The sequence below is a fragment of the Gymnoscopelus microlampas genome (genome assembly GCF_963454915.1).
Source record: "Gymnoscopelus microlampas genome assembly, chromosome: 7".
NCBI classification, from domain to species: Eukaryota; Metazoa; Chordata; class Actinopteri; order Myctophiformes; family Myctophidae; genus Gymnoscopelus; species Gymnoscopelus microlampas.
The window spans coordinates 20,680,293-20,707,525 of record NC_139944.1 but is presented as its reverse complement, the minus strand read 5'-3'; the positions used below and the strand labels follow the sequence as shown (position 1 = coordinate 20,707,525).

General features: G+C 40.5%; 2 protein-coding genes across 5 annotated transcripts; both read left to right on the top strand.

Moving 5' to 3' along the window:
* LOC311048970 (N-acetyllactosaminide alpha-1,3-galactosyltransferase-like) lies at positions 1-10,908 on the top strand. 4 transcript variants are annotated; one of them, XM_084062367.1, is made up of 6 exons: positions 1-743; positions 2,006-2,129; positions 2,763-2,867; positions 3,539-3,625; positions 5,726-5,863; positions 7,373-10,908. In XM_084062367.1, exons 2-6 carry the CDS (start codon positions 2,122-2,124, stop codon positions 8,070-8,072), a joined length of 1,038 nt encoding a protein of 345 aa, XP_083918493.1. In that variant the 5' UTR covers positions 1-743; positions 2,006-2,121; the 3' UTR covers positions 8,073-10,908. The 4 variants fall into 4 exon arrangements, with proteins under 4 accessions (XP_083918493.1, XP_083918494.1, XP_083918495.1 ...); XM_084062369.1 differs by having other exon boundaries at positions 2-743; positions 2,840-2,867; XM_084062370.1 differs by having other exon boundaries at positions 2-743; positions 2,006-2,139; positions 2,840-2,867.
* Positions 10,909-22,303: 11,395 nt separating this feature from the next.
* On the top strand, positions 22,304-27,211 carry LOC311049374 (N-acetyllactosaminide alpha-1,3-galactosyltransferase-like). The gene is made up of 6 exons (XM_084062933.1): positions 22,304-22,365; positions 22,473-22,546; positions 23,085-23,177; positions 23,305-23,400; positions 25,345-25,482; positions 26,456-27,211. The coding sequence occupies exons 2-6, from the start codon at positions 22,542-22,544 to the stop codon at positions 27,141-27,143; spliced, it is 1,020 nt and encodes a 339-aa protein (XP_083919059.1). The 5' UTR covers positions 22,304-22,365; positions 22,473-22,541; the 3' UTR covers positions 27,144-27,211.
* The last annotated feature ends 22 nt before the right edge of the window (positions 27,212-27,233 follow it).

Below are 27,233 nucleotides of genomic sequence, written 5' to 3'. Positions count from 1 at the left end.
GTGAGCTAACTTTTAGGTTGGAGGAGGTCCTAGGCTGTGGATGGAGGGTTACCGTGGATTATGATTGTGGAGTGTTTAACTTTGTTATTGACATTATTGGACGCTTTGAAACACTGTCTCTCAACAAACGACAACCAGCTTTACTTGTCCAGTTCTGCCCTCCTTTGCCTTGGTAGCAAATAGCTACTTCTGAACCATGGGTCATCGACATGTCCGTACATGGACAAACATGTTCGTGGCACTCTTTTTTTCCTTTTTGGGAATGGGACATTCTGCATAATGAGTAATTTCTACTTTTAGCACTTTAAGTACATTTTGATTGCAATACTTTTGTACTTTTCTTTTACTCAAGTAAATTTTGATTACCGGACTTACTCTACAGAGTATTTCTACTTTGCATTATTGATACTTTTAAAAAATGAGAATACTTTTTCCACCACTGTGCATATGGCAGATGTGTAGCAGCAGAGAGAGCATGCGTGCTACCGCTCACCTTGTTGTAATAGGTATAGCCTGCCCTAAGGGAGTCTGCCCACCACACCCGATGGATTTGCAACCTAAGAACACTGCAGCCGCACCTCATTTATAGCCCACATTGTGGACGGACAGGTATCTCTGTAGTTGTTGTTGCTCATAACTTTAAAGAAACGTGTGAACTCTTCTGTATCTAAATAGCCTACATAATAAGGTGACATCGACATGGATTACTTTTACCATTTTTTGTTTTAATCAACAATCCGCAGGTGAGTCATAATGAACTCCTCCAATGCTGTCATCTTAAATGTAGAGTAATAAATAATGTTGTTATAACTTAGTTACAGTGAATGTCCACATGGTTGTCTGTAGTTTTATCTTTCATCTCCATCTCAATCCCGATACATAGGCTAGACAGCTATTGATGGAAGAAGTAGCCTACTCACAAGTTTAACTTATAAGTAAAAGTATCAATACTGCAATGTATATAGACTCTGTTACAAGTAAGTCCCGTATTCAAAATACTTGAGTAGAAAAAGTACAAAAGCATTGGCATCGAAATGTAGCCTACTTAAAGTACCAAAAGTAAAAGTGCTCATTATGCAGAATGTCCCATTTCAAGTTTTCAAAAGAGGCATTGTGAGCTTGTATATCGGCTATTTTCAAATGGCAGAAATGTATAGCCCATGGCTGAAGTGGTTAATGCATGTTTTGTAATAATAAGTCTACAAATTAACTAGTAGCAAAAGTTTTCAAATAAATACCTCAAAATTACTGTAGACATCAATGCAGTATACATTTCCGCATAAACATATTGTTACATCTGTTTGTCACAGATGTAACAAAGACTATGGCACTAATAGTGACAATTAAGGACTACAGGTAGGCTACAGGACAGCCTTTCTGCTGCGGCTAAATAAGGATTTTCTTTTCTTTTCGGCAAGCAACTCCATTGTCCTATAATTAATAGGATTATAGACAGGGCTTTGAAGCTGTAGAGCAGTGGTTCTCAACCTTTTCAGGCAGTGACCCCCCTAAATAATCATATTTGAACTGGAGACCCCCCACTCTGACAAGCACTTAGAATGTAGGAGTTGAGGCATTACATTATTTTTCCCATTTTCGGTTCCACAGATATTTATTGTGAAAATAGCAGATCTACAAGCTCACAACGCCTCGCTTTCTGAGGCGTTGTGAGCTTGTAGATCTGCTATTTTGTTTGACCAGTTTTTATAGTATAGTTTGTTGATAACTTTTGATTCAGAAATGGTATTTTTTATTTTCTTTCTTTTTGAGCTATTAAAAAGGTCTTACACGTCCTTAAATTGTCACTTCACTGTCATCTGGGGGACCTCCCAAATTCATATGGGGACCCCCCTGGGGGTCCCGGCCCACAGGTTGAGAACCACTGTTGTAGAGAGTAGCCTAGTCAGGATCGTGGTGTGGTGGAACACAGCCATCATATCTCTGATATTGATATAAACATCAGATAAATCAAACCCTCATTGTTTGTGGATTTGTATCCTGACAGGCTTATTTCTGTGGGTGTAAAGTGCAAGCATCTTGCTCAGCTTGTTCTTAAGGTGTTATGAACACTCCAATACATTCAAGAGGCCTCCGGCATTGTATTTCAGAGATCCTTCTGTCATGATGAGGTAAGCTACTGTATGTCTCATCTTTAGAAGCAATTCATTTCTTATATTGCTATAATTTATATAGTGTGTTACGGCTGGGAGATAATCAAATATATATATATTTTTTTACCAAACGCCTCAATATTGATATTGACGATAATATCATATTGTGACGATAATAGCCTACACACACACACACACACACACACACACACACACACACACACACACACACACACACACACTATATATAGATAGATAGATAGATATGTATAGATATATAGATATAGATAGATAGATAGATAGATAGATATACTGTGTGTATATATATATATATATATATATATATATATATATAGATAGATAGATAGATATACACACACACACACACACACACACACACACACACACACACACACACACACACACACACACACACACACACACACACACACACACACAATAAACAAATACATATTTTATATAAAAAAGGCTCAAGTGATTTAAACCAGGAATATCACAATATCGATATGTTGCCCAGCCCCATATAGTATTATTATTACTATATAGTCGTTTTAAAAATATATATAGATTATAGTGCAGTATCATGTTTGATGTTCCTTTTTTTAATTGACTGTTTGGTCTGTCTTACAGATGTACCATTTACAAGCTGTTGAAATGTGTTACGAGCTGTTGTCTCTGTTTCACCGTATTTGTGCTCCTCTGCATAGCTTATCTGTCACGAATATCATCTGTCAGGTGAATACCAGTCCAATTTACTTTCATTCCTCTACAGCAGAGGTCTTCAACAGGGGGTCCGGGACCCCTAGGGGGTCCTCAGAGTTACTGCAGGGGGTCCGCCAAATATTTGTGTGATTTTTACATTAACCACTTCAACCAAGCGTCCCTATTCTGAGGAGAACTTTAGCCAAAAATAGCAGATCTACAAGCACACAACGCCTCGCGCTGCGAGGCGTTGTGCGCTTGTAGATCTGCTATTTTCGGCAAAGTGGTTTAGTGTAGGGGGGAAAAAGAGCAGGCTAAGTACAGAGTGAAAGGTCAGGTATACTAAGTATTGTTTAAGTGCATGGTTAAATGTCTGGAAATACACATTAACATGAATCCAACATGATAGTGTTGTGAAACAAGTCTGAAGCTGCCTATGAAATCTACGAAAATAATTATATTCTATACAATATATAATGGGGGTCCCTGCTTTATCTCGCTCTCAGCCAAGGGGTCCTTGGCCTGAAAACGTTGAAGACCCCTGCTCTACAGTTATGCCTCTGCTGTAGTTTGTCACTCACTCCAAAACCTTGGTAGTTCCTTATATCTGTATCTGTCCTTGTTTTTCATGCCTACAGTGGTGCTGATATGACACCTGAATTTCACCATGGGGATCAATATTAAAGGTTTATCTTTTCTCTCAGCTATATTGTAGGGTTAATTCCGATGGATAAATGTCAAATGACCCCTGGACATATGAGAAACCATATAGATGACAGCCTTGATCTTTGGTAAGATGTTTGGTAAGATGTTTAGATTTCAAGATTCAAAAGGGTTTTGTTCATACCTAAATAAGTAGCCTTGGGAACCAAGCCATGTGGCACATAGGTCAGGAGCCCATCTCCTGTTTCTATAGCATGAGGCGGATTACAAACATGACACAAGCACACCCCCTGGACATGACACTAGTAACTCGCAGTTACTCGCAGTAACTCACTAGTAACCCAAATCCACCCCCTGTTCACCCATACAGGTCATACAGGTACAAGCAGTGAAATGCTGGTGTGGCATGTTTCGCAAGATACAAGATAATAATGATAATACAGTTTCTGTACAAATATGATCATAATAGCGACTTGTTATGTTCGATTTCTGCTTTTAACCACTTGTAGGTGAACCTTTTCACTAATGATTTCTCAAAATTGTTAGCATTATTTATTCGTATTTTTCAAAATTAGCCGATCCACATGCTCACAAATGTGTAGCTTTAGATCAGATTTTTTTCGCCACTCCACTGTAGGTGGAAACTTTTCCAAAATGTTCCAATGTCATTGTAGGCAAACGTCTGCCAAAATATCAGACTGGTTGAACCAGTTTTGCAACCAGTTTGACTAATCATTAGATTCTGATGTGGGGAAAAAGGGGGCTCACCTTATGTGACTGTAATACCTTGTGCTTATCATATTTCATTACACACACTCCACACCCCTGTTTAGCCAGTCTCACTCATGTGTGTTAATGTCAATAGTGGTAACTCTGAGCTGAATGAAAATCGTTTGTCATTACATTTTTATTTGGGTAGGCCTACAAAGGCTTGCCAGCCACCTCTTTTTCATCTCTTTTCTTTTCTGGCCAATTTATGAATAGTAAGTAAGTTTGTAAGTAAATTGTATTTGTAGAGCACCTTTCACAGACACAAAGTCACAAAGTGCCTCACAAGTTTAAAAGCAGATGTCAATGATAAAATCAAAAGACAGAATAAAACAATATCAGTAGCCACAGTAGGCACAGTAGCCTATAGGACATGTCACAGCACAAATATAAAATCCTGTTTGAACAGGAGAGTCTTTAACAGTCATGAATAGGTCCTGGCATAGAAAGGATATTCCCTCCAAAATTAATAGTTTAGGATGGTAACCGAAAGAGTGCGGGCACCTGAGAAGTCTGGGCACCTCAATGTTAAATTGGATTTTTTTCCCAAAATACAGAATAAATGTATGCTTTGGAAAATGGTCTGAAATAAGGTAACGTATACATGATTTGAAAATGCTTGAACATTTGACATTTAAGGCCTAATATTTCAACAATTGCTACAAATTGCTACAAAACCTGTGGATTACCATGCCATTATGGCATGAACATGAAGTTGAACGGTAAATTCTGTCCTGATAATGCTGTACCGTGCATGTTTACTTAATCACAGTACAATAGATTGTAATGTTGACACTGCAGAGTAATACCAGCAGCAGAATGGAAAACATCAAACACAATTTGGTCAAAGGAGTGACCTACCTTCAAGGCTTTCAATACTTTCATTCTATCTGTCTTGTAGCTACTGAAGCCCTATAACTATATCCCAAAATAGGATGCCAGGTTAAAAGTAGTTAACAAGACGCAAAAATATATATAACATTATTAAATACAAATAATGGTAAATAACTTATAGGTCTGTAAATAGCTCTGACCAGCAGTCCTGTTATACTCTGTAATGGAAACGATGCAATTGTTTAGGAATGCTAAACTGTGTAGAGTTTTTGTGTGCACAATCACATTTCCTAAATTCACCTTTAGTGACTTTGACTGCACAATAAAATCCCAAGTGTTAAATGAACCCAGAGACTGTAAAGAGTTAACCACATAATCCATATACTTTGTTAACCGGGGTCCCCCAGGGATCTGTTATTGGCACCCTTATTTTGTCTCTTTATACCAAATCTCTTCAATCTACAAGCTCACCGATGCACCTATTCATTTTGTAGGTGTGCAAAAGGGTTGCCTTTTATTTTTAAAGAACAATAAATAAATATTTATTCATTCATTCATTCATTTTCTACAGTTGTTCCATATCTATCTTCTGCTTTGAAACTTACAACAGTTGTCTCCCACATCAGGTCCAGAGACGATGTTCAGACGTGCACATCCTGGAGAGCGGCTGTCATCTGGGAGGGAATGTTCAACCCGAATTATTATGACGTGATGCACACTAAGAATAAATCCGCTGTGGCACTCACTGTCTTTGCTGTGGGCAGGTTTGTTGTTACACACATGAACACTTAAGCGTCCCTATTCTGGGGCGAACATTTAGCAAAAATAGCAGATCTACAAGTCCCCAATGCCTCGCAACAATGTGCGTGAGCTTGTAGATCGGCTTTTTTTGGTGAAAATATTTGGTGTAGAAGGAAAAAAGGAGGGGGCCTAGTATCGACTCCTGGGGGGAACTCCGGTCAACGAAGCATATAGGGTTAAACACTTGGACAGAGTACACATGCGGTATGAAAGCATAAATTAGGTTGATTGAACTGCAACGCCACAATTTACCATAACTATTCAAATGAAGAAAACATTGCAGTGATGACCAATGTTATTGTTCATAATACTAAGGTGCCAACAGCATATGAAGGCGTTTGCAGGAAGATTTGGTTCAGAGGCGTTGGGGGATTCTGTGGCTTTGCTCCATGCTATTCCAGATATTTGTGAGAATGGCAATTGTATGAGGTAGCTATAAAAAGGAGCAGCATGTACATACAATATAGTAAATCATATGTACGTGATAATGTATATTTTGTACCGCTGTAGGCCTACATTATAAAAAAGCTGCATTTAACTTCTCATACCTAAGGAAACAGTGAAGCAGCAAATGCAGATGTGTAAATAAGGTGTGGCAGTAGAAAAATGAACATAGAACATACAGTAGGTGCAGATGTGTACATAAAATGCAGTTGTACAATTTAAAAGAATATGAATAATATGTATTTATAGAAAATGGATAAATATTTGCTTAAGTATCAACCATGCCCATGTAAGATCTAATGCCTCTATATAATGAGAAAATAAATGTACTCTCACCATGAACACAAGCAAGAGAAATCTACTGTTAAAAAGAAAAATCATACTGCAGCGCCCCCTAATGACATGATACTGATACTATGGGCTTTCTGAGAGAGTAACATTTAATTAACTGGTGCTCTGATTGTGTCTATCGCTTAATTATTATTTTCAGCATTTTATGTCATTAGAATTTATTGTTTTAGGTTTAGAGTGGTGTTATTTTATCTGTTTTGCTTAACTGCAAAGCACTTTGTAATTCTGTTTGAAACAGTAGCCTACCATATAAATAATGTTAATTATTAGGAAGAGATTATTCACTTTTGGGTAAAAAGCTCAATCAAGGTCAAAATTGAGACCGGGTGGGTGGATTTTCATGAAACTTGATGTGAATGATCAGTAGGCTTCTCACGAGGAGAGGATTTACTTTTGGGTCAAAAAGGTCAAATGATATGATCACAATCAAGGTCAAAGTCAAAACTGAGAAAGGATGCGTGAACTTTCAAGAAACTTTGTGCATCAGTAGGCTGTCCCAAAGAGATGATTGAAGTTTGGGTCGAAAAGTTCAACGGTCAAAGTAATTGAGAGACATAAAACAAGAGAGACAGGGTTTGCATGCCTAGGTGCATTTGTTCAATGATTTATTTTGCTTATCTGTATGGCACTTTGTAATTTGTTACACTTATAACGATTTGCCTCCATTTCCTTCCAAGGTATCTGGATGCCTACCTTGGGTCCTTCCTTAACTCCTCAGAACGTCATTTCATGATCGGCTTACCGGTAACATATTATGTATTTACGGACACACCTGAGAAGGTACCAAACATCAAGCTTTCTCCGGAGCGAAACCTGAGGATTATCAAGGTGGACAAGCATTCTCGGTGGCAGGACATCTCCATGATGCGCATGAAGACAATATCAGATATCATTGAGTCGGACATTCGTCACCATTGTACCCACGTCTTCTGCTTTGATGTGGACCAGGTGTTTGCAGGAAGATTTGGTTCAGAGGCGTTGGGGGATTCTGTGGCTTTGCTCCATGCTTACTACTACCGCCTTCCAAAGAGCCTGTACACCTATGACTATAACCCCAAGTCCAGGGCCTACATGGGAATTGGAGATGGAGATTTCTATTACCATGCTGCTGTGTTTGGGGGCTCGTGGCAGAACGTGAAGTCCATCGCTGATGCCTGCTACCAGGGCATCGTGGAAGACAAAAAGAACAATGTGGAAGCTCGGTGGCACGATGAGAGTCATCTCAACAAGTACTTGTGGTTGCACAAACCCAGCAAGGTCCTCTCTCCTGAGTACTGCTGGGCCCCTGACATTGGAAACCGGGCTGACATACGTATCATTCGCCTTCTCTGGGCAGAGAAACATTATGACGAACTCAGAAATCAAACAGAATCATAATGTGACGTCTAGCAGGACCACATTGTACAGGGTAGGAACACAGTAGCCTACACCGCATGGTTTTGTCCTGATAGATGTGGATTGAAATGTTACTGTAGATTGAAAGCTTTAAAATATGCATTGTTTGTTTGTGATCTCAGGTAGCTTTGTTAGTGCTGTCATGAGGGGTTTACTAGTGCATGCCTGTAGACTGCGTGCGTGACAGAGAGGTGTTTTTATAATACAATGGGAGGATGTCTCGAAGACAGGAGTGGCACTACTGGCCTTTTTTATTCTCAGGTAAATCTATGCAAATAGCAATCTTAGCCCATTCCCTTTAGTATTTGTATGTCTTCAAAAGGAAATGCTGTAAACAAATGTGTTCCTCCCTGCATAACAATTTTGTCTAATGGGCCGTCCACACTAAGCACTATAACTATATCTATAAAGATATATTAATGTTTTAAAAATCCACAGAGTCATCCATAACTATAACGACAACAGTGGTGAATGATATGGTTATGTTTTTGGTGTAGATGGGCCATTACAATGTCCACACACCTCTTCACTTGCCATTTCAAATTTGAAACGATTAGTTATTGGTTCCTAATAGGAACCAATAACTAAGGATAATTAGGATATAGCTAAACCTGTTTATACCTGATTAAATATTATGTTAGGTAGAAATCTGATGGAATTGACATTGATATTGGACTGAGCTTTAAAGGGCAAAAACTTTTACAAAAAGACAGATAAAAAAAAGTTGATATACATTGTACATTCTTACACCTTTGTTATCAACACACATGGTTAGTTTTTTTTATGCTTTTAACATAAAGAAAATGTTTGAAGTTGTGAATCCTTGTCTGAGACAAGGGTGTTTTCTGGCAGAGTGCAAGTTTAGAAAGCAACCAGACCAAAACATTGTATACATCTTATGTAATTCATATATACTTTAAGAATATATTTTCACCAAACTTTTTTTTTTAAATTAGTGTGTAAATAAATAATAATTTGAAATGTTTTGGTAGGACATGATGTATATATATAGGTGTCCTTTGTTCTACTATAGTCGGCCCATGGTCTTTTCTGACGCACCTGTTGATCTATAGGTGTGGTTTTGCTTTTTTATGCTTGAACAAATGTAGAACAAAAATGTATGCAGTTTTTATGATTTATTATTATAGCTTATTTATAGCTATGAGACCAGCTTGAGTTTTCAAAAGCCAATTCATTCTATTCAGATAATTGAGAGTGACAGGAAAGCTAGGGTAAAGACAAGTAAATGACATGCAAAACAGGCTTATCCAAGCCAGGAATTGAACCATGAAGGTTGCAATCACATGGTCATACCAGTAACCTGTAAACTGATTGTATGACATTCTGTATAGTAGTGTGTATATCTGTCTGTCTCTTATATGTCAACATGATTTGTGTGCATGGGGATCTCATCTTAAACAAGCTACGTGCTTAACTGAGCTATCCAGTTTAGTAGACCTTGTATTGCGAATTTGTACTTCCATGTACTGTTATGTACTGCCATGTACTGTTCTCATGTCTTACTAAATAAAGTACATCAATCAATCAATCAGTCAGTATTGTAAGACACTGATTGGATGATTCTTAGAGTATAGGATACGTACAATGCAACAAGAACACCATTTGCAGAGAATCGAATACTGCAAAGATCATGTCGAAAGGAAAAATTGAATTCCCGCACACTCTAATCTAGAGTAATCTACCTGCAGACATAGAGAAATGTAATTGAAAGTATCAAACCCGCAAATTACTTTTGAAAAATATTTTCAAACAAGTGTTCATGTTGTACTGTACTGTTCTGTTTAAGTTCATTTCTTTAATGTCTTAATGTTTTAAGAGGCCTGTTCACTTGCCCACAAATGAGCATTATTTTCGATATTTGAAATTAATTACTGAGATGTTTACCATTTGTATTTGACACACATCAAATTAAAACTTAGAATGTAGAATTTGACATGGAAATGCATTTCCTGTTAGAACACAAAGAACAAAATATTGCTTTGATGGTAGCCTTCAGTGATTGCTGGGTTTCAGTGCAGGTTTCACTGTTGGATCCTAAATACTTGCTATTTTATCTCTGAAATCTATGAAAATATTTTCAAACTAAGGCATCTGATTTAAAGAGGTGGTACCATGGTTTTGCACTTTTTCTGTTTTTCATGTGTCTATGAGGTTGATAGAACTTCATTAAGCCCCCTGGTGGTGTTTTTATGGTGTTTTATGTCTTCTCTGACTATTATGAGTTTCTACCTGGAGGCTGAAACCTTGAGGGTCAAACGTGCCAATAGAAAAACAGCCCTTTAGTGACATAGTAGTATGGTGTGGGCATGAGGAGGAGGAGGGACTAGGACAGGTGGGTGGTGCTAAGGTGGTGGAGGAGGTGCTAAGGTGAGAACCAGGTATACTTAATGAACTAGAGGCGTGTCCACATAAAAACATAATTTTAACAATTTCCGTACACTTTTTTGAAAGAAATCTTCCTCCTAGTATAACCATAATACCTGATGATTATGTTTTAGGGGGGGGGGGGAATCACTGAAAATCACGGCATCCCGTCATTAATGTAGCCTATCTTGTATTTATGAATTTGTTTGATGTGTAACTATTTCTACTGCATTATGTATATAGGTGGTGAGAACTGACTCTTCAAGCCATTCCCATGTAGCTGCCAACCTTATTGTTCATTCATTTTTCCTTCTTTCTTTTTTTAGCATGCACCTTATGTACATTTGATGTTGTTGTCCTGTTATCTGACTTTTTTTTATTATTTCTTTCTCTTGTATGACTATGATATGTTATAACTGAAAATTGTTGGACATCATTTCATCCACTCTTTTAAACTTGTGGTGTGACAATAAACTTGAATTTGATAGTTTTGTATAATACCAGTAATTCTGGAACTCCAAGCCTGCCTTTGGATTCCTATGCTTCTGGTTGTTCCATAGAATACTAATGAAAGCAACCCAGATGACAAGAATAATCTCTAGGGTGGTCACTGGTAGCAAGATGTTTATTCTTTATATTTCAAGGCCAAATCCAAATTTCTTTGTGTGTTTTTTTTATTGTGCAACATCACCCCATGGGGTCTCTGTACAATTAACAACAAATCATACACAAAAGCAAGGTAAGAATAAAGGGGAATTCAATTCCACAACTTCCAAACTGATTATGCAGCTATTGCTGGATGTCGATTGATAGATTGATTCAATACTTTATAAAGAGTTTGCAAAAAGTACAGCGGTACGATTATAAAATGATGCTAAAAGGATAACACAAAAAGCCCTGATGTCTAATCCTAAGAGAACTTGCCTTCACAAAAGGCCTTTGCATGTTTGCGAACGCGGAAGCCCAAGTGGAGCTTACTATGAAAGTCTGCTCGGCTTGTGTGTGTGTGTGTGTGTGTGTGTCTGTCTGTGTGCAGTGCACTGCCTGGGTGCGGCCAACAGAGTGCGCCAGAGTGCAGCTACAGTCAAAACACAAACACACACACACACACACACACACACACACACACACACACACACACACATACACAAAGTCTGTAAATATACAATATTTTCGAGCTGCGTTCGCTTCCAGCGTTCGCGCGTCTTACTTGTGCTAGAGTAGAAACAGCCTGGAATGATCTCCACAATTAACTCTCTAGACTCAGTAAACTGGACCTGAGTTGTCTCTTAACAATCTACAAGCTCACAACGTTGTGAGCTTGCCTATTTTTGGCTTATGTTCCCCCCAGAAAATGGATGGGGTTCAAGTGGTTAAGTGGGCTCAAATGCCAGTAACGACGGGAGACCTGTCGCCAAGGGCGTATCGTCATAGAGGCCAACGGGGCCATGGCCCGGTCTATAAAACTCTGCTCCCCCAGGGGAAAGAAAAACAAAAAAATCAACATAACAACATTAGCACCCCTCACCCTATTCTGTTGTTGCCAACCACAGAAATTCGCCTTTGTTTTCAAATCGGGCTTATTTGCATTCGGCCGAAATGTTAATGGGTGGCCATTAAAAACCGGTTTCCCCGTCAAACCGGTTCTCTTGCCAGGCACCAGCGGCTGCTGGTGGGGGGCCAGTGGGGCCACAACCAGCAGCGCCCACCACAACGCCAGACCCGCCACCACAGGCAACCATCGCCGCGGCCAGCAGCACCATAAGTGCGCCCCTGCTCCCCGGATTCCAGCGGCGCAGTTGCGCCTACAGACCTCTCTGCTATCGACGAGCCAGCAACTCAACCCAAACTAAGACGCTTCCCAACTATACTTGCATATTGTGTTTTATTCACGTTTCTCTTGCTTGCATTAACGCTGATGGTAATTCTCAATAGACTGTCACTTAGCAGCCATCGTTGCGCGAGCCCCCACCCGCCCCCAGATTCTAAACACCGGGGGGGGGGGTTAAGAATCTAGCCCGGTCCACGTTAGAACCCACCGTACGCTAGTGCGCTGTTGCCCTCACTCCTGTAGTCAGCAAATGCTTTTAGAGGCTGGCAGGGCCGGCCCTAGGATTTTCGTGGACCTAAGCAAGATTTTTTTTGGGTGCCCCCCCCCAAACACCCCCATTATAAAATCATTATGTCATTTTTTATTGCATACTAAAACAATAAGGCTAGTTGTTGGATAGGAGATACATGACATAATTACAAAATGAAAGTACATTTTAAAAATATATAAATATATACTTTTTATTTTTATTTTTTATGTGGCCCCCCCTAGTGGTTGTGGCCCTAAGCGACCGCTTATATTGCTTATAGCAGCGGCCGGCCCTGCTAGGCTGGTGAGAGATTACATCTGCCCTACGCCCCCTGCCTCACTGGACCCATGGCAATTTGCATTAAAACAGATCCACCAACAAAGCAAGTGGCATAGCTCTTCACAACGCCCCTGTATCCTCAGGTTGTTCCACAAAGGCTCCATGGAGAGACTCCTGTCGAAGAACAGGAAATGATATGAGAACAGTGTGTAGTAAAAGCCCAGTGTATCATCAAGGACACTCACCACCACTCCAGCCAAAAACTGTTCACACCTCTACAACAACGGCTAGGTAAACTCTACCGCTGCTTCAAGAGCCATATCACCAGAGTTCTGAACCGTTTCCATCCGTTCAACGGCTCCCTGTTGAACTGTTTCAACGGTTCCCTGTTGAACTGTTGAACAAGACCTGAACACTGGATTACTTTCTTTTATGTTGAATTTCTATGCCTACTGTACTGAATGTGGTGTCACTTTTGTTCCTCCAAGCTTTTAAGTTTGTTGTGTCTTCACTTTTCTTCTGTGGCAAAACGGATTATCCAGCCTCTTGCAAGTGGCCTTAAAGCCCTCCTGAACAGTGGCCACAAGGGCGCAGAGCCCATATTTAATTCAAAAATATTTTGTAATATTTGTTGGCTATAAAGGATAATGAACAACTCATCACAAACCCAGAGTGAATGAGGGAACACGAGACAAGGACAGCTCAGTGAACAGTAGCTTTATTGCCAAGTTCCATACAAAGGCCCTCTCGGCCCACGGCCGAATGTAAACCGAAAATAATAAACTCAGTCACCAAGTGACAATAACACTGTCTCAGCATAAACAGAGTCAACTGTCAATGCAAACAGAGCCCTGGTGCCAGCTTTTCTCACTGGTCCAAAGTATGGACCCAGCCTCAATGCAACAGGGAGAAGAGCAATAGGATTATAGCTCACCTAAATACAGACCCCACTGCCTACGGCTAATGACCTTAACCAAGTGGTTCTCAAACATTTTCATGTCAAGTACCCCCAAATTGATATTTATTTGGCCGCGGACCCCCATCTGAAAAGATGTTGTGCAAGGGACCCACTCAAGAGAAGATTTGTGTCAAATATTTAAAAATATTCCAATTATGTTTTTATTTGATTTCTTATGTCACATTGTGACACGCTGATATTTTTGAATAGCCAAAGTATAAACTTTTTTTGCAGGGGACCCCCTGGAAACCCCTCAAGGACCCCTGGGTGTCAGACTTTGAGAACCCCTGTTTTTACTTTTACCTGACCTGCTGCAGTTGCGCTTGTGAGTCGGCAGAGTTAGCCCTGCCTCTCCCATTCCCTGGTTCCCAAACCTTTCCATGCCATGGACCAGCAAATACAGTAATGTAGCAGTATAGCCTTTGGCTGTGGTGTGACTCCCCTATTGTGAAATGTAAATAAAAAATAATAATAAAAAAATTGAAAGCTCTGCTGAACTTTCCAGTCTGCTCTATTCGAAAACATTTGTAGTGACATTTGATTGTTTTTTGGTTTCCTTGTTGTAGATTTTACTTTACAGTTGTATTCCTTTATTTTGAAGAAACGTTCTTGTGTTTCTTGATGTCCTTTGTAAACGTTAACAGTCTTGTCTATGAAATGTAAATGTTGTGCACCTGTATCCTGTTGGCTCCAGCTAATCATGCTTTAATTCTTCATCATGTTCATGTGTGTCTTATCATTGTGTACATAACACACTGAACATAATTATCCTCTGTAATTATTTAATTAAGTCAGGCATTTGAGCTTAAGCCCATGTGGTATGCGCACTAACTGGACGCGCAATGGGGATCGTCCTTTGTTAAATAAAACTGTAGTTAAAGGATAGCTCTAGTCCATAGCCTATAAGGCTATGGGACTTTTGAGCCTTTGCGCCCACACCACAGGCTGCATAGCCTCTCCTCTGTAGTAAAAAAAAAAATACACTTTCGCTATACTCACCAAAACAAAGATGGTTTTATTTAGTTGAAAGCCAACTCTACTAAGTGGGAACACTCTGAGCCCCCCACTTAAGTCTAAAATACATTTTGGCCAAAATGTTAAATATTTCACCGGAAAGAAAACATTATTTAGTTACTCCGCTGGGCCCTCTACAGATCCAGTCAATGGATTTTTTCTATTGACAAGAAACATTGTAGAGAGACAAAAACTCTGAGAGAGTATGCAAATAATGGTCCGGCTCCCTGGGAATTGAACTAAGGGCTTGCTGTCAGGCATTAGAGCCCATGTGGTATGCACCCTAGCCGGTCAGGAAAAACTTGTGGCCTAGATCAATTCAGATATGACGTGATAAGAATATCTTCCAGATAACATAAAAAAAAATGTTATCAAGAGACTATATTATATGCATGGCTGCTTGCAGTGTAGATGTTTGGGCAATCCACCATCACTGACTGTGTTAAAAAAGCATTTTTAACCTTATGAAAAACAAGGATGTACTGTATAATATGGACAGGAGAGATATAGTCTAGTCTAGCCCAACATATTAATTATGAAGGGATAACAAAAGAAAAGAAAAGATGAACACAAATCACACATAATCTGAACTAGAGAGGTATATTCTGGCCTAGCCTGTTTTCTATCCTGTGCTATAAACTGGACTAGCCTGACACCTTGTGGTCTAAGGAAGCAGACAGCAACATGGGCTTGGTATGTTATATATATTCATTCTGTTTTGTACTTTGAAGAAACAAGTCAGTGAAATCACACACAAATCATGATGACATATAAGAGACAGACAGATATACACACTACTATACAGAACGTCATACAATCAGCTTACAGGTTACTGGTATGAAGAGTGAAAAATATGTACAAGAGAAGAAAAAAAATCACACCCAGTGTGAAGTGGGCGGTGTCTTGCTAGCTAATCACAATACTGGGCTAATACTGGGCTCACAGTGATGGAAGTGATTCACTTAAAAAAAACATAGATGTGTTTTTTTAAAGTGTGCGCGTATTTATAGGGCTATGCACATGTGTCATGTGTTTCTAGCCAATCACAGTCCTGAATAGAGTCACTGGTGGCCAATCACAGCGCGGGGTTGGGGGGTGCAAATTCCAAACCTCACTTATAGGGGCGGTTGCACCGCCCAAAAATGGGAAGGGGGGTTTGGGGGGGTTGGGGGGGGTAGGTTAAGACTTAGACAGGGGCAATTTTCGAATTGCAGCCTCCTGAAGGTGTATCTTTAGGGCAGTTTTGAAAGTGAGTAGGGTTTTACACTCCTTTACTCCTTTTCGTAGGGCAACACATTTTTGTTGAATAGCATGAGAACGAGTTCATTCCCTTTGTTGAGACAAATCTGGGTTGAACATGATTCGTGGAGCTGCCTCTGGTGTTATGATCGTGGACTTCATTAACGTTTTGGAAGTATTTTAGCTAAACTTGAAAAGGAAAAAAACAAGCTAAGAAACAAGGTAAATAGCATGCTCCTGTTAGCAGAAAAAAGCTACCTCGATGACAAGATTGAGGAAAATAAAAAAAAAACACGAGAGCTTTGGAAGCTACTCAAGAACCTCCTAGGCTGCAGCAAAAAATTGAAAACCAGGCTTTCAAACTTAAGCCTCAAGGTGAATGACACTCTCATTTCATCCAAACACGAAGTGAGTAAAATCCTCAACATATTCTTCACGACCGTAGCCTCAGATTTGGTTGAAAAACTTCCTCCACACTCTGGGAGATATGGTGAGGAGTATGTTGTCTCATTTTACGAAAAACCACCGGCTTCGAATGCTATCAATGCATTGAATGGGAGATTATCACGTTTTATCAGACCATTGAATGGGCGAAGTAGGCGAGCTACCGTCTACCCCGCGATTTGTCAGACCATTCATTGGGCGTAATCAGGAGCTACTGACCTACCGACGGAGGCGGAGCAGTCCCCACAACAATATTTACGATTCTGTCCATATCGGTACATAACTCGAACGGCGCTGAGTAGGCACAGGCGAGGGTCGCACCGCTCCGGACGGCAACTCAGTCGCCTTAGCTCCTTCGGTGGCCCGTCGCGGGGCTCCACCTCGCCTGAGACTGCGCGCCTCCGTCATGGTCCGAAACCGAAACAACCAAAACCAAAACCGAAACTAAAGTATTTAAGTCATCTCCGTCGGTAGGTCAGTAGCTCCTGATTACGCCCACTGAATGGTCTGATAAATCGCGGGGTAGACGGTAGGTCGCCTACTTCGCCCATTCAATGGTCTGATAGAACGTGATAATCTCCCATTCTATGCATTGATAGCATCCGAATCAGGTGGAAAAACAGGGTGTTTGCAAAGATGACTTTAGGGTTTTAAACTCTCCCCTGTGAAAACAGAAGAGGTGTTTAAAAAATTGAGTGCTCTTCATCAACACAGAGCCACAGGCCTCGACAATATCCCCCCCAAATTTCTAAAAGACTCAGCCGCCTCCATTGCTCCAATCATTACCCACATATTAAACCTCTCCACCACACAGGGACAGGTCCCCAACGACTTCAAAAAAGCAAGGGTGACCCCTCTGTTCAAAAAAGGAAACCAATTAGACCCTGGCAACTACCGCCCTATTTCTATTCTAAGCTCCATCTCGAAAGTCATGGAAAAAATAGTCTATGAACAGGTCGACAAGTATCTTGCCGAGAAAAATCTAATCTACAAATTCCAATCTGGCTTCAGAACAAACCACTCCACTGACACATGCCTTCTCTATTTGAACGACTCTATCAAACAAGAGATTGAAAAGGGCAAATATTGCGGCATGGTCATGCTGGACCTCCAGAAGGCTTTTGACACCGTTAATCACCCAATTATGATCAATAAGCTCAAAGCAATAGGTTTTGATGACACGTCAGTGAACTGGATGAGATCCTACCTGGAAGGGAGGGAGCAAGTGGTGGAAGTAAACGGCACCCAGTCCCCCCCCCCTCCCAGTGACTTGTGGTGTTCCCCAAGGAAGTATACTAGGACCCTTACTGTTCCTGATATATGTGAATGACATGTCGTCAGCCTGCGACTGCAACCTGTTCCTGTTCGCAGATGACTCGGCCCTGCTAGTCTCGGACAGGGACATGCTGCAGGTTGAGAAAACTCTCAGCTCTGAACTCAACAAGATCTGCATCTGGCTCTCCGACAACAAGCTCTCATTACACCTGGGCAAAACGGAATGCATCCTCTTTGGGTCCACTCCTAACCTCAGAAAGGCAGAGAGCTTCACGATCAAAGCGGGTGATGATATCATCAAAAGAAAAAACGAAATTACCTACCTGGGCTCTATCTTGGAGGCTGACCTCTCTGGTGACAAAAATGCTGAAAAAACGATCAAAACGGTCCACAAAAAAACACGCTATTTGCGGAGTATTGATCGTAAAGTCAGTAAGAAGACTCTGAAGACTCTTGCAGTGGCCCTCATACAAGGTCATTACGATTATGCATGTACTTCATGGTATCACAACACCTCCAAGGCCTTAAAAACAAGGCTCCAAACATCCCAAAACAAACTTGTAAGGCTACTTCTTGGCCTCAACTACAAAACCCATCTAACCCCTGATCATTTTGATAGGATTGGATGGCTTAGGGTTGCGGACAGAGTACAGCAACTTGCTATGGGCCTGGTCTTCAAGATATATCACAACATTGGGATCCCCCTGTATTTGTCAAAATACTTCCAAAATGTTAATGATGTCCATGATCACAATACCAGAGGCAGCTCCACAAACCTTGTCCAACCCTTTTTTGGCTCAACAAAGGGAAGTAACTCGTTCTCATGCTATTCATCAAAAATGTGGAACGCCCTACCAAAAGGAGTAAAGGAGTGTAAAACCCTACTCTCTTTCAAAACAGCCCTAAAGATACACCTTCAGGAGGCTGCAATTGGAAAATGGCCCCTGTCTAAGTCCTAACCTAACCTACCCCCCTACCCCCCCCCCTCTCTCCTTCTCCTTTTGTACATATTTCTCACTCTTCATACCAGTAACCTGTAAACTGATTGTATGACATTCTATAGTAGTTGTGTATATCTGTCTGTCTCTTATATGTCATCATGATTTGTGTGCATGGGGAACTCATTTGAAACAAGCTCAGTGCTTTTATGAGTCTTCCAGTTTAGTAGACCTTGTATTGTGAATTTGTACTTCCATGTACTGTTGTTCTCATGTCTTACTAAATAAAGTACATCAATCAATCAAAACAGATACAGGGGGATCCCAATGTTGTGGTGTATCTTGAAGACCAGGCCCATTGCAAGTTGCTGTACTCTGTCCTCAACCCTAAGCCATCCAATCCTAGCAAAATGAGCAGGGGTTAGATGGGTTTTGTGATTGAGGCCAAGAAGTAGCCTTACTAGTTTGTTTTGGGATGTTTGGAGCCTTGTTTTTAAGGCCTTGGTGGTGTTGTGATACCATGAGGAGCATGCATAATCGTAATAACCTTGTATGAGGGCCCCTGCAAGAATCTTCAGAGTATTCTTACTGACTAGACGGCCAATCCTATACAAAAAGCGTGTTCTTTGGTTGACCTTTTTGATCACTCTTTAGGCCAGGCCGGGGTGCTCCTTCCATTCCGACATCTCGCCACTCCGACTAGTAATAGCACCTTTTCAGGGCATTTTGTCACCGGAGAGGTTTGCCTCCAAGATGGAACCCAGGTAGGTAATTTCCTCCTTTCTTGTGATAACATCATCACCACTTTGATCGTGAAACTTGTGATAAATGCACATTATATTTATTATAATTATCTGCTTGATCTATTGGTGTTATTAATGTCTGATGGATATGTAACATCTGATCTAAGTTTATGCATGTTATTATATACGAGTGATATGTGACGTGTTGGACACTGAGATAAATGGACATTTCGTATTCACTTGAGGGGTAGCCTCGGAAACCCATGGCTTTTTTTTTGTTGCAAAAGAAAAAAAAGCCATGGGTTTCACTTGAGGGGCAATGGGGCTGACTGCTGTGGGTGTTTGGAAAATTGGAGCCACCCGACGTTACTAATAGAGGGTGCAGCACAGGGGGGAGGGATCGAACAAACAAACCTGTATGCCAGGGAGGACGGGAGAGAAAAAGAGGAGATCTCCTGCATGGGCGCCAGCTGTTAAAGATAAAGTTTTAACTTAAGTTTGAGCTGCAGCCAAGTATTAGGAACGGGCGAGCCCTGCGGAGACCGTATCGTTGCAGTGCCGTGGGGAATCGTCAGCTGGATTTGTGAATGAACCGCCGGTCGCGGAGAGGATTCTGGTGCCGCGGGTGAGACAAATCCATGTTTCTGTTCCGGTGGATTACAGTTTAAGGGGTACCCCGAGTCTTAATAGTTGGACCGTCAGTGCGGAAGAACGATTACGAGTCGTTTGGATCTAAGGAGCTAATAAAAAATCTCGGGACCGCGGACGGAAGCGGCCGTCTCGAACCTTAACGCGGGACTGTTTATTATTATTGTCTCCTAAAACGAGTAAGCGACTCTCCGTCGGAGAGTGGTGGCGTTCTGACTCTTTGTGTTATTGTTTAAGTGTGAACTTGTGTTTTGAGGGATACAAGTACTTTGGGAATTGTTTGTGGAGGGAGGGGATTTTGAAATAATTGTTGATTTGTTTATTTATCCCCCGTGTAATGGGGGAAAGAGACAGGGACAGTCTATTTCAAGCCAGTGTATTATTTATTTACTGTTTGCCCTGTTGATTATTATTTTGTGGCTTAAAATTACATAAAGTAATTCAGTTTAAACCTACCGATCCTGTTGTTTTCCTTTAGTTAATAATTTCCCTTTCGAAGCAAAGGGCCGATTGTTATAAACTCTCAGCCTCGCTAAGGTTAGAACTGGACCCAAAGAGTATGGATTCAGTTTTACCCCGGTCCTAGCTGTAGTATACAACCCTCGTAGACGTATGTATACTACAGCTACCCCGGTCCGGTGTAATGATAGTTTGTTGTCGGAGAGCCAGATACAGATCGTGTCAAGTTCAGATCTGTGATGAATGGACACTTAGTTGCTGACACGGGTATTGTCATCCTCTGAGGATGTTTTGTGGCACAAAAGGAGTGAAAATAGCGGATCTACAAGCCGACAACGCATCAGTGTGCGTCAGCTTGTAGATCCGCTATTTTCACTATTTTAGCAGAGCCCGCAACACGTCGACGTGTTGTCAGCTTGTAGATCGGCTATTTTCACTATTGTAGCTCCAAATCAATCAATCACAACACATCACAGCATGTTTTGAGCTTGTAGATCAGTAATATTCTTATCTTTTTAGCCTATATGACATGCCCAAAAGTGGTAGCTATACTTTCGAAAACCTGGAGACTGGGAAGTTATCCACTGTATACTGGCAGGTGGCAGTCCTGAGACAGGCATTAAATGTGGCATGGTCCAAGTATTTTCCATGTTTGGGATTTCAATAATTGACAACTATAATAACACTCCACAATCATAATCCATGGAAACCCTCCATCCACAGCCTAGGATCTCCTCCAACCTAAAAGTTAGCTCACGTCTGATCAAAGTTAGGTGCCTTCACATTAAACTATTTGTGACACTGCAATCAATTAAAATTCTGGCATGCCCTTCATTAATCACTCATCATGTACATATATTTTTTGTCTCAGGTTTCCTTGTTCCAGTGTTCCATCAGCATTTTATCCTTTACGTTTCCGTGAGAATGATTTAACATGTAATTATTATGTCTAATAAATCAAAAACAAATCAAGTGTAGCTTGTAGGGTGTGTCTTTTTCCATTGTGCATGCCTTGGACTTTCTCGTCAACAGAGAATACCTGATCACCTTAATGGAATCCACTAGTTACCGTACTTTGCCAAACCAAACCAAACCAAATGGTTTACTGGTAGAACTTGGTCTCCTTCTGTCCTCAATTAACACTGTCTTTTCAAAGGCCAGCAATCTCTATATTAGCCATATGATGTATAATATTACGCACCCACTCACCTTTGCAGCAAAAAAGTGGCCCTTTTGAGGTTTAAGCACTGTCTGTACTGATGCAAACTGGGAACCCATCGCCAAATAAAAAGGAAAAACAGCGCCCTCTGCTGTTCTTTACTCTGTTCTTGAGAGATTAGTACTGATGAGACTCAATTATACAAAATAATTAGGATTTAATTTGTTGGTTGTTAAGTGGCTCAGTAGTTAATGCAGACATACTATTGTTTTAAAATGTGCAGCACATTGGAATAGACCCTATGACACATTAGGAGTCCATTCGTATACATTTAGGGCTAGGCCACTGTGTTTTTGGTAAGATGATTATTTTGCATGTCCGTGGCAAAAATGAAATATTAATGAAAATGTCCATCACAAGCTGCCATGGTGATGACCCCTGACCTGTAACTGTAACTATTAAGTGTTGTGCTGCCTTTGGGCGATTGAAATTCCTCTGCGGGATCAATAAAAGGTATCTATCTAGTATCAGATTCGGATTCTTCATTGTCACATGATCCATCAGAGGTTTATGGGAGTAAAAAGGTGTTCTCCACGTCCAGGTGAGAGAAGGCGGTGTGAAGAGCGATGGCAATTACATGCATCAATGGGTCTGTTGTGACAATATGTGAGGCAGGCAGCATGGAACAAACGCACTATCCAAAGAGATACACAACTTCTAGCATCAAACTTCCTCCATCATCCAATAGTATTTGGACCAGCCATTCTGTGCATCTCGCTCTGCTGTTAGCCACAAACACTCAACACAATAGCAGTGAGCATCAGCAGCCATGAGGTAGGATATGTCTCTCTTATTATTTATAATTGACAGAATGTATTGCATTGTATAATATTATGCCAGCCATGTATAATACATAACACATTGTCGTATGGGTTTAGAAATTATGCACTACTTTTAATTTACTGTTGGGTTTTTTACTAAAATTTACTTTTGTAGAGTAGAAATACCACAATGTAGAATACTGTTGCAAGTAAAAGTACTGCATTAAAAATTACGAAAGTACAAAAGTATTGGCATCAAATTAAAGTACCAAAGTTAGAGTCCTCAATATGAATGGCCCATTTCACAGATTTTTCAAAAAAAAAAAAACTTTCTAGAAAAAAGCAGGCCTATAAGCTCACTTGTGAGCTTGTAGATGTAGTAGTCTAAATCTGCAAACTTTTCAAATTATTGCAATGGTGTAAAAAGTAGGCTACAGTATTTGCCTCTGAGATGTAATTGTACTTGAGTAAATATACTTACTCTTTGTAAATATAAATATAACTTTTACTTAATTACTTTCCACCACCACTGGTTTTGGTCTTTCTTTTAGGAGTCACAATTTGAAGACCGTGCTCATTTTTAAATATGCTCTCTGTATCACCATTGTGTTCTGCATAACTTCTCTCCTACATTACATTTTCAGGTGAATATCCTTTTAAATTACATTTTGATATTCTTCTTCAAGATATAGCATATAAAACCATAATAGATTGCTGTTAATAGGTTATGCTTCTCAGTCAGTAAAAAAACATTTGATACTTTTCTATCAGCTACTTTGTCCTATCTGTTCCTATGAATAAAAGCCCAATGGCCCGTGGAGCGAAACGGGATTTGGAAAAGGACATAGATGACGCCCTTGACCTTTGGTAAGCTTCAGTTCTGACCATAATATTAGGGCATAACAGTGGCGGCCATCCAGGCTCTTGGTGAATCAATCATGACCATAAAACATTTGATTCTGTGTCAAAACAATATTTGAAAACCGCAAAAAAATATATTTATTAAATATAGTGTAATATAATTAAATATTCAAATATGTTTTGATACAGAATCAAATGTATTATGGTCATGACTCACCAGGAGCCTGGATGGCTTGGTTCCAGGCTTAGAATAATTTATATAAATATTTTCCGAAATCTTGGTTTTCTATATGCGGCACCACAAAATGTGATGCGGTGCCGCTGTGGGCTTGTAGATCAGCTATATATTTCAAAATAGCTTTTTTTTTTATGTTCGCCTTTAATGACGAAATAGGGATGCCAGGTTGAAAGTGGTAAATGTATCTGGGCAAAAATACATGTACATGGCCATATATTTGTATATATCTGTCACAAGGCTAAGACCCAAAAAAGCTTGAGAGCTTATTTCCAATGCTCATTTGAATTTGAATGCAAATATATATGTAAAACGGAAATATTTGAATGTTTTGGAATGGAGTGACATTGAATGGGACAATAGTATATACACACACTGAAATTGCCGTGGTCATGATCATTTATTACATTTCTAATGCAAATTTCTCACACACTCATACGCTCTAATTTGCTATTCAAATTGTCACGGTGCGTGTCAGGTGAGGACTCAGCAGAACAAGGCAAGCAGGCAGATCAAGTCCAGTATTTGTTTTACATCAAACAGGCTTACAGCAAGAAAAACATAGGCAGGAACTAGCTCTGGTCCATTAGCCTGAAGGAGTTCTCCTGCGTCATCGCAATATCTATACCACTTGTGCATGATTGGCCAATACGCTTGTGCAAGGACGCGCTGTGATTGGCCAGTAGCCACTTTGAGTGGCAGTTGGGGCAAAAGCTCTCACCAAAACATGATTTACTATTCTGCCCCTATCGGTACATAACTCGAACGGCGCTGAGTCGGCCCAAGCGAACTTCGCAACGTTCGGCACGGCAACTCGCCCCCTTTAGCTCGCTCGGTGGTGCCTCACGTGGCTCAAGTTCGCCTGAGACGGCGCGCCTCCATCAGAACCTGTTGAATCATCAGAACCTGATGAAGACCCGAAGGGGTCGAAACGTTGTGAGCTGTGAGCCTTAAATAAAACTGGTCGCTGGAGCGTCAACAGTGTGCGGACTTCCTCTTCTTTCTACTGTCTGTGCACAGCACACAACCCAAACTGCACATACTTTGGGTGCTCATATCCCGGACGGGTATGGTCTTGTACATATAATGCATCATCATATATTTCATTAATAATCATAATACAATAATAATAATCCTAAAAACCAACATGAAAAATGAATTGTGATAGAATCGTGGAGCGTGATTCTGCCTTACAAAAATGGTGATGGCCATGTCGCCCACCCCTATGAATAGTTATATCAGCATGCCCATATATGGGCAATTTGTCATACTCATGACAATGGGAATCTCCATACATGGGAATAAAAGGGACAAGGACTGACAGACACACAGATCTCCATATCTGTCACATCGCCAGTGGCACGTAGGAGTCGTGTTGAACTCTGCGGTCCAAACTAGTAACTTACAATTTGGGCGGTGCATTTGGTCTCCCTGCTCTTCTATTGAGATATTTAGATCCTGTGTCTAGGTGAGACATGACCTTTGACACCATTCTGTTTCTGATTTGACGTACATTTTGACCTTAAGGTCAACATTCTATTTATCCACTGAGCAAGCAGGCAGCCTCTATTAGCTCAATGGTAAAAATATCAGCACTTGCGTGGTAGACCAGGATTCAAATGCAGGGTAGAACAGGGAACTTACATAGTGAAGCTTTAATGTGTGTAAATTAACAATCCTTTATACTTTTATATTAATAAATGTCTAAAACACAGGTCCAGAACTGATGTTCAGACAAGCACATACTGGGGAGCTCCTGTCATCTGGGAGGGAATGTTCATCCCAGATTATTATGACAAGATGCACAAGAGGAATAATTCCACAGTGGCACTCACCGTCTTTGCTGTGGGCAGGTTAGTTAAAGTTTGAATAGTAGGCAAAATAAAGTTGCTATTTACAATGATCCAAATGAAGAAAAAGATCATATACAATATTAAAGATCAAGGTCACAATCAAAACTGAGATAGGATGTGTGAACTTTCATGAAACTTTGTGCAAATTATCAGTAGGCTGCCCTAAAGAGATTATAAGTTTTGGGTTGAAAAGGGCACACAGTCAAGGTAACAATTGATAGACTAGAACAAGAGATATTGGTGCGGGCATGGTTTAGTGCATCTGTTTAAAGGGTAAGACCACTTTGGTAGAGGTTTGGGTTGTGTAGTTACCTTGCCATGATGTAACCCCAAAGGTGGGCAAGACATCAAAAATAATTGCTCCATTGATTAGAAATTGATAATTCAAAATATGCTCCTCATTGACTTACATTGTACGGTAAAACAGCTCTCAAAGTCACTCTTTTAGCACATAAATGAACCCAAACATAGCTGATTCAGACAATATAGAGCACCACCAAACCCAGTACTGTTTGTTTTTGTAATAAAAATGTCAACTTCCTGTTGATTTTACTATTTGAAGATCTGGATCCGGATCCGCGGATCCAGTCCAGGTTTTCTACTTATTAAAAATGGCAAAAACAACAGGAAGTTGACATTTTTATTTAAAAAAAAAAATGTACTGGGTTTGGTGATGTTCTATATTGTCTGAATCAACTTTGTTTGCGTTCGTTTATGTGGTAAGAGTGACTTTGAGAGCTGTTTTACCGTACAATGTAAGTCAATGAGGAGCATATTTTGAATTATCAATTTCTAATCAATAGAGTAATTATTTTTTATTTCTTGCCCACCTTTGGAGTTACATCATGGCAAGGTAACTACACAACCCAAACCTCTACCAAAGTGGTCTTGCCCTTTAAGGGGATTTGTTTGCTTATCTGTAAAGCAGTTGGAAAAACAACTGAATTAATATTTGTCTCCATTTCCTTCCAAGGTATCTGGAAGCCTACCTTGGGTCCTTCCTCAACTCTGCAGAACGTCATTTCATGATTAGCTTACCGGTAACATATTATGTATTTACGGATACACCTGAGAAGGTACCAGACATCAAGCTTGGTCTAGAGCGAAACCTCAAGATTATCAAGGTGGACAAGCACTCTCGGTGGCAGGACATCTCCATGATGCGCATGCAGACAATATCAGATATCATTGAGTCGGACATTCGTCACCATTGTACCCACGTCTTCTGCTTTGATGTGGACCAGGTGTTTGCAGGAAGATTTGGTTCAGAGGCATTGGGGGATTCAGTGGCTTTGCTCCATGTTGGGTACTACCGCGCTCAAAAGAGCGGGTGGACCTATGACCATAACCCGAAGTCCAGAGCCTACATGGAAATTGGAGATGGAGATTTCTATTACCATGCTGCTGTGTTTGGGGGCTCGTGGCAGAACGTGAAGTCCATCGCTGATGCCTGCTACCAGGGCATCATGGAAGACAAAAAGAACAATGTGGAAGCTCTGTGGCACGATGAGAGTCATCTCAACAAGTACCTGTGGTTGCACAAACCCAGCAAGGTCCTCTCTCCTGAGTACTGCTGGGCCCCTGGATTTGCACCCCAGAGTGATGCACGTGTCACCCGCCTTCTCTGGGCGGAGAAACATTATGACAAACTACGAACGTGAGAGGGACTGCATTGTACAGCTATATTACCTACGCAAGGTGTGGACGATTTTGCAACCCATTTTTTCACCCAGTGCCAATAATCCTGGGCG

Bases quoted from the DNA above. Each gene is read 5' to 3' on its own strand.
- LOC311048970 (XM_084062367.1), top strand. The intron at 2,868-3,538 runs GTGAATACCAGT...CTTTTCTCTCAG, and splicing joins TCACGAATATCATCTGTCAG to CTATATTGTAGGGTTAATTC. The intron at 3,626-5,725 runs GTAAGATGTTTG...CTCCCACATCAG, and splicing joins GATGACAGCCTTGATCTTTG to GTCCAGAGACGATGTTCAGA.
- LOC311049374 (XM_084062933.1), top strand. The intron at 23,178-23,304 runs GTGAATATCCTT...CTTTTCTATCAG, and splicing joins CTCCTACATTACATTTTCAG to CTACTTTGTCCTATCTGTTC. The intron at 23,401-25,344 runs GTAAGCTTCAGT...TCTAAAACACAG, and splicing joins GATGACGCCCTTGACCTTTG to GTCCAGAACTGATGTTCAGA.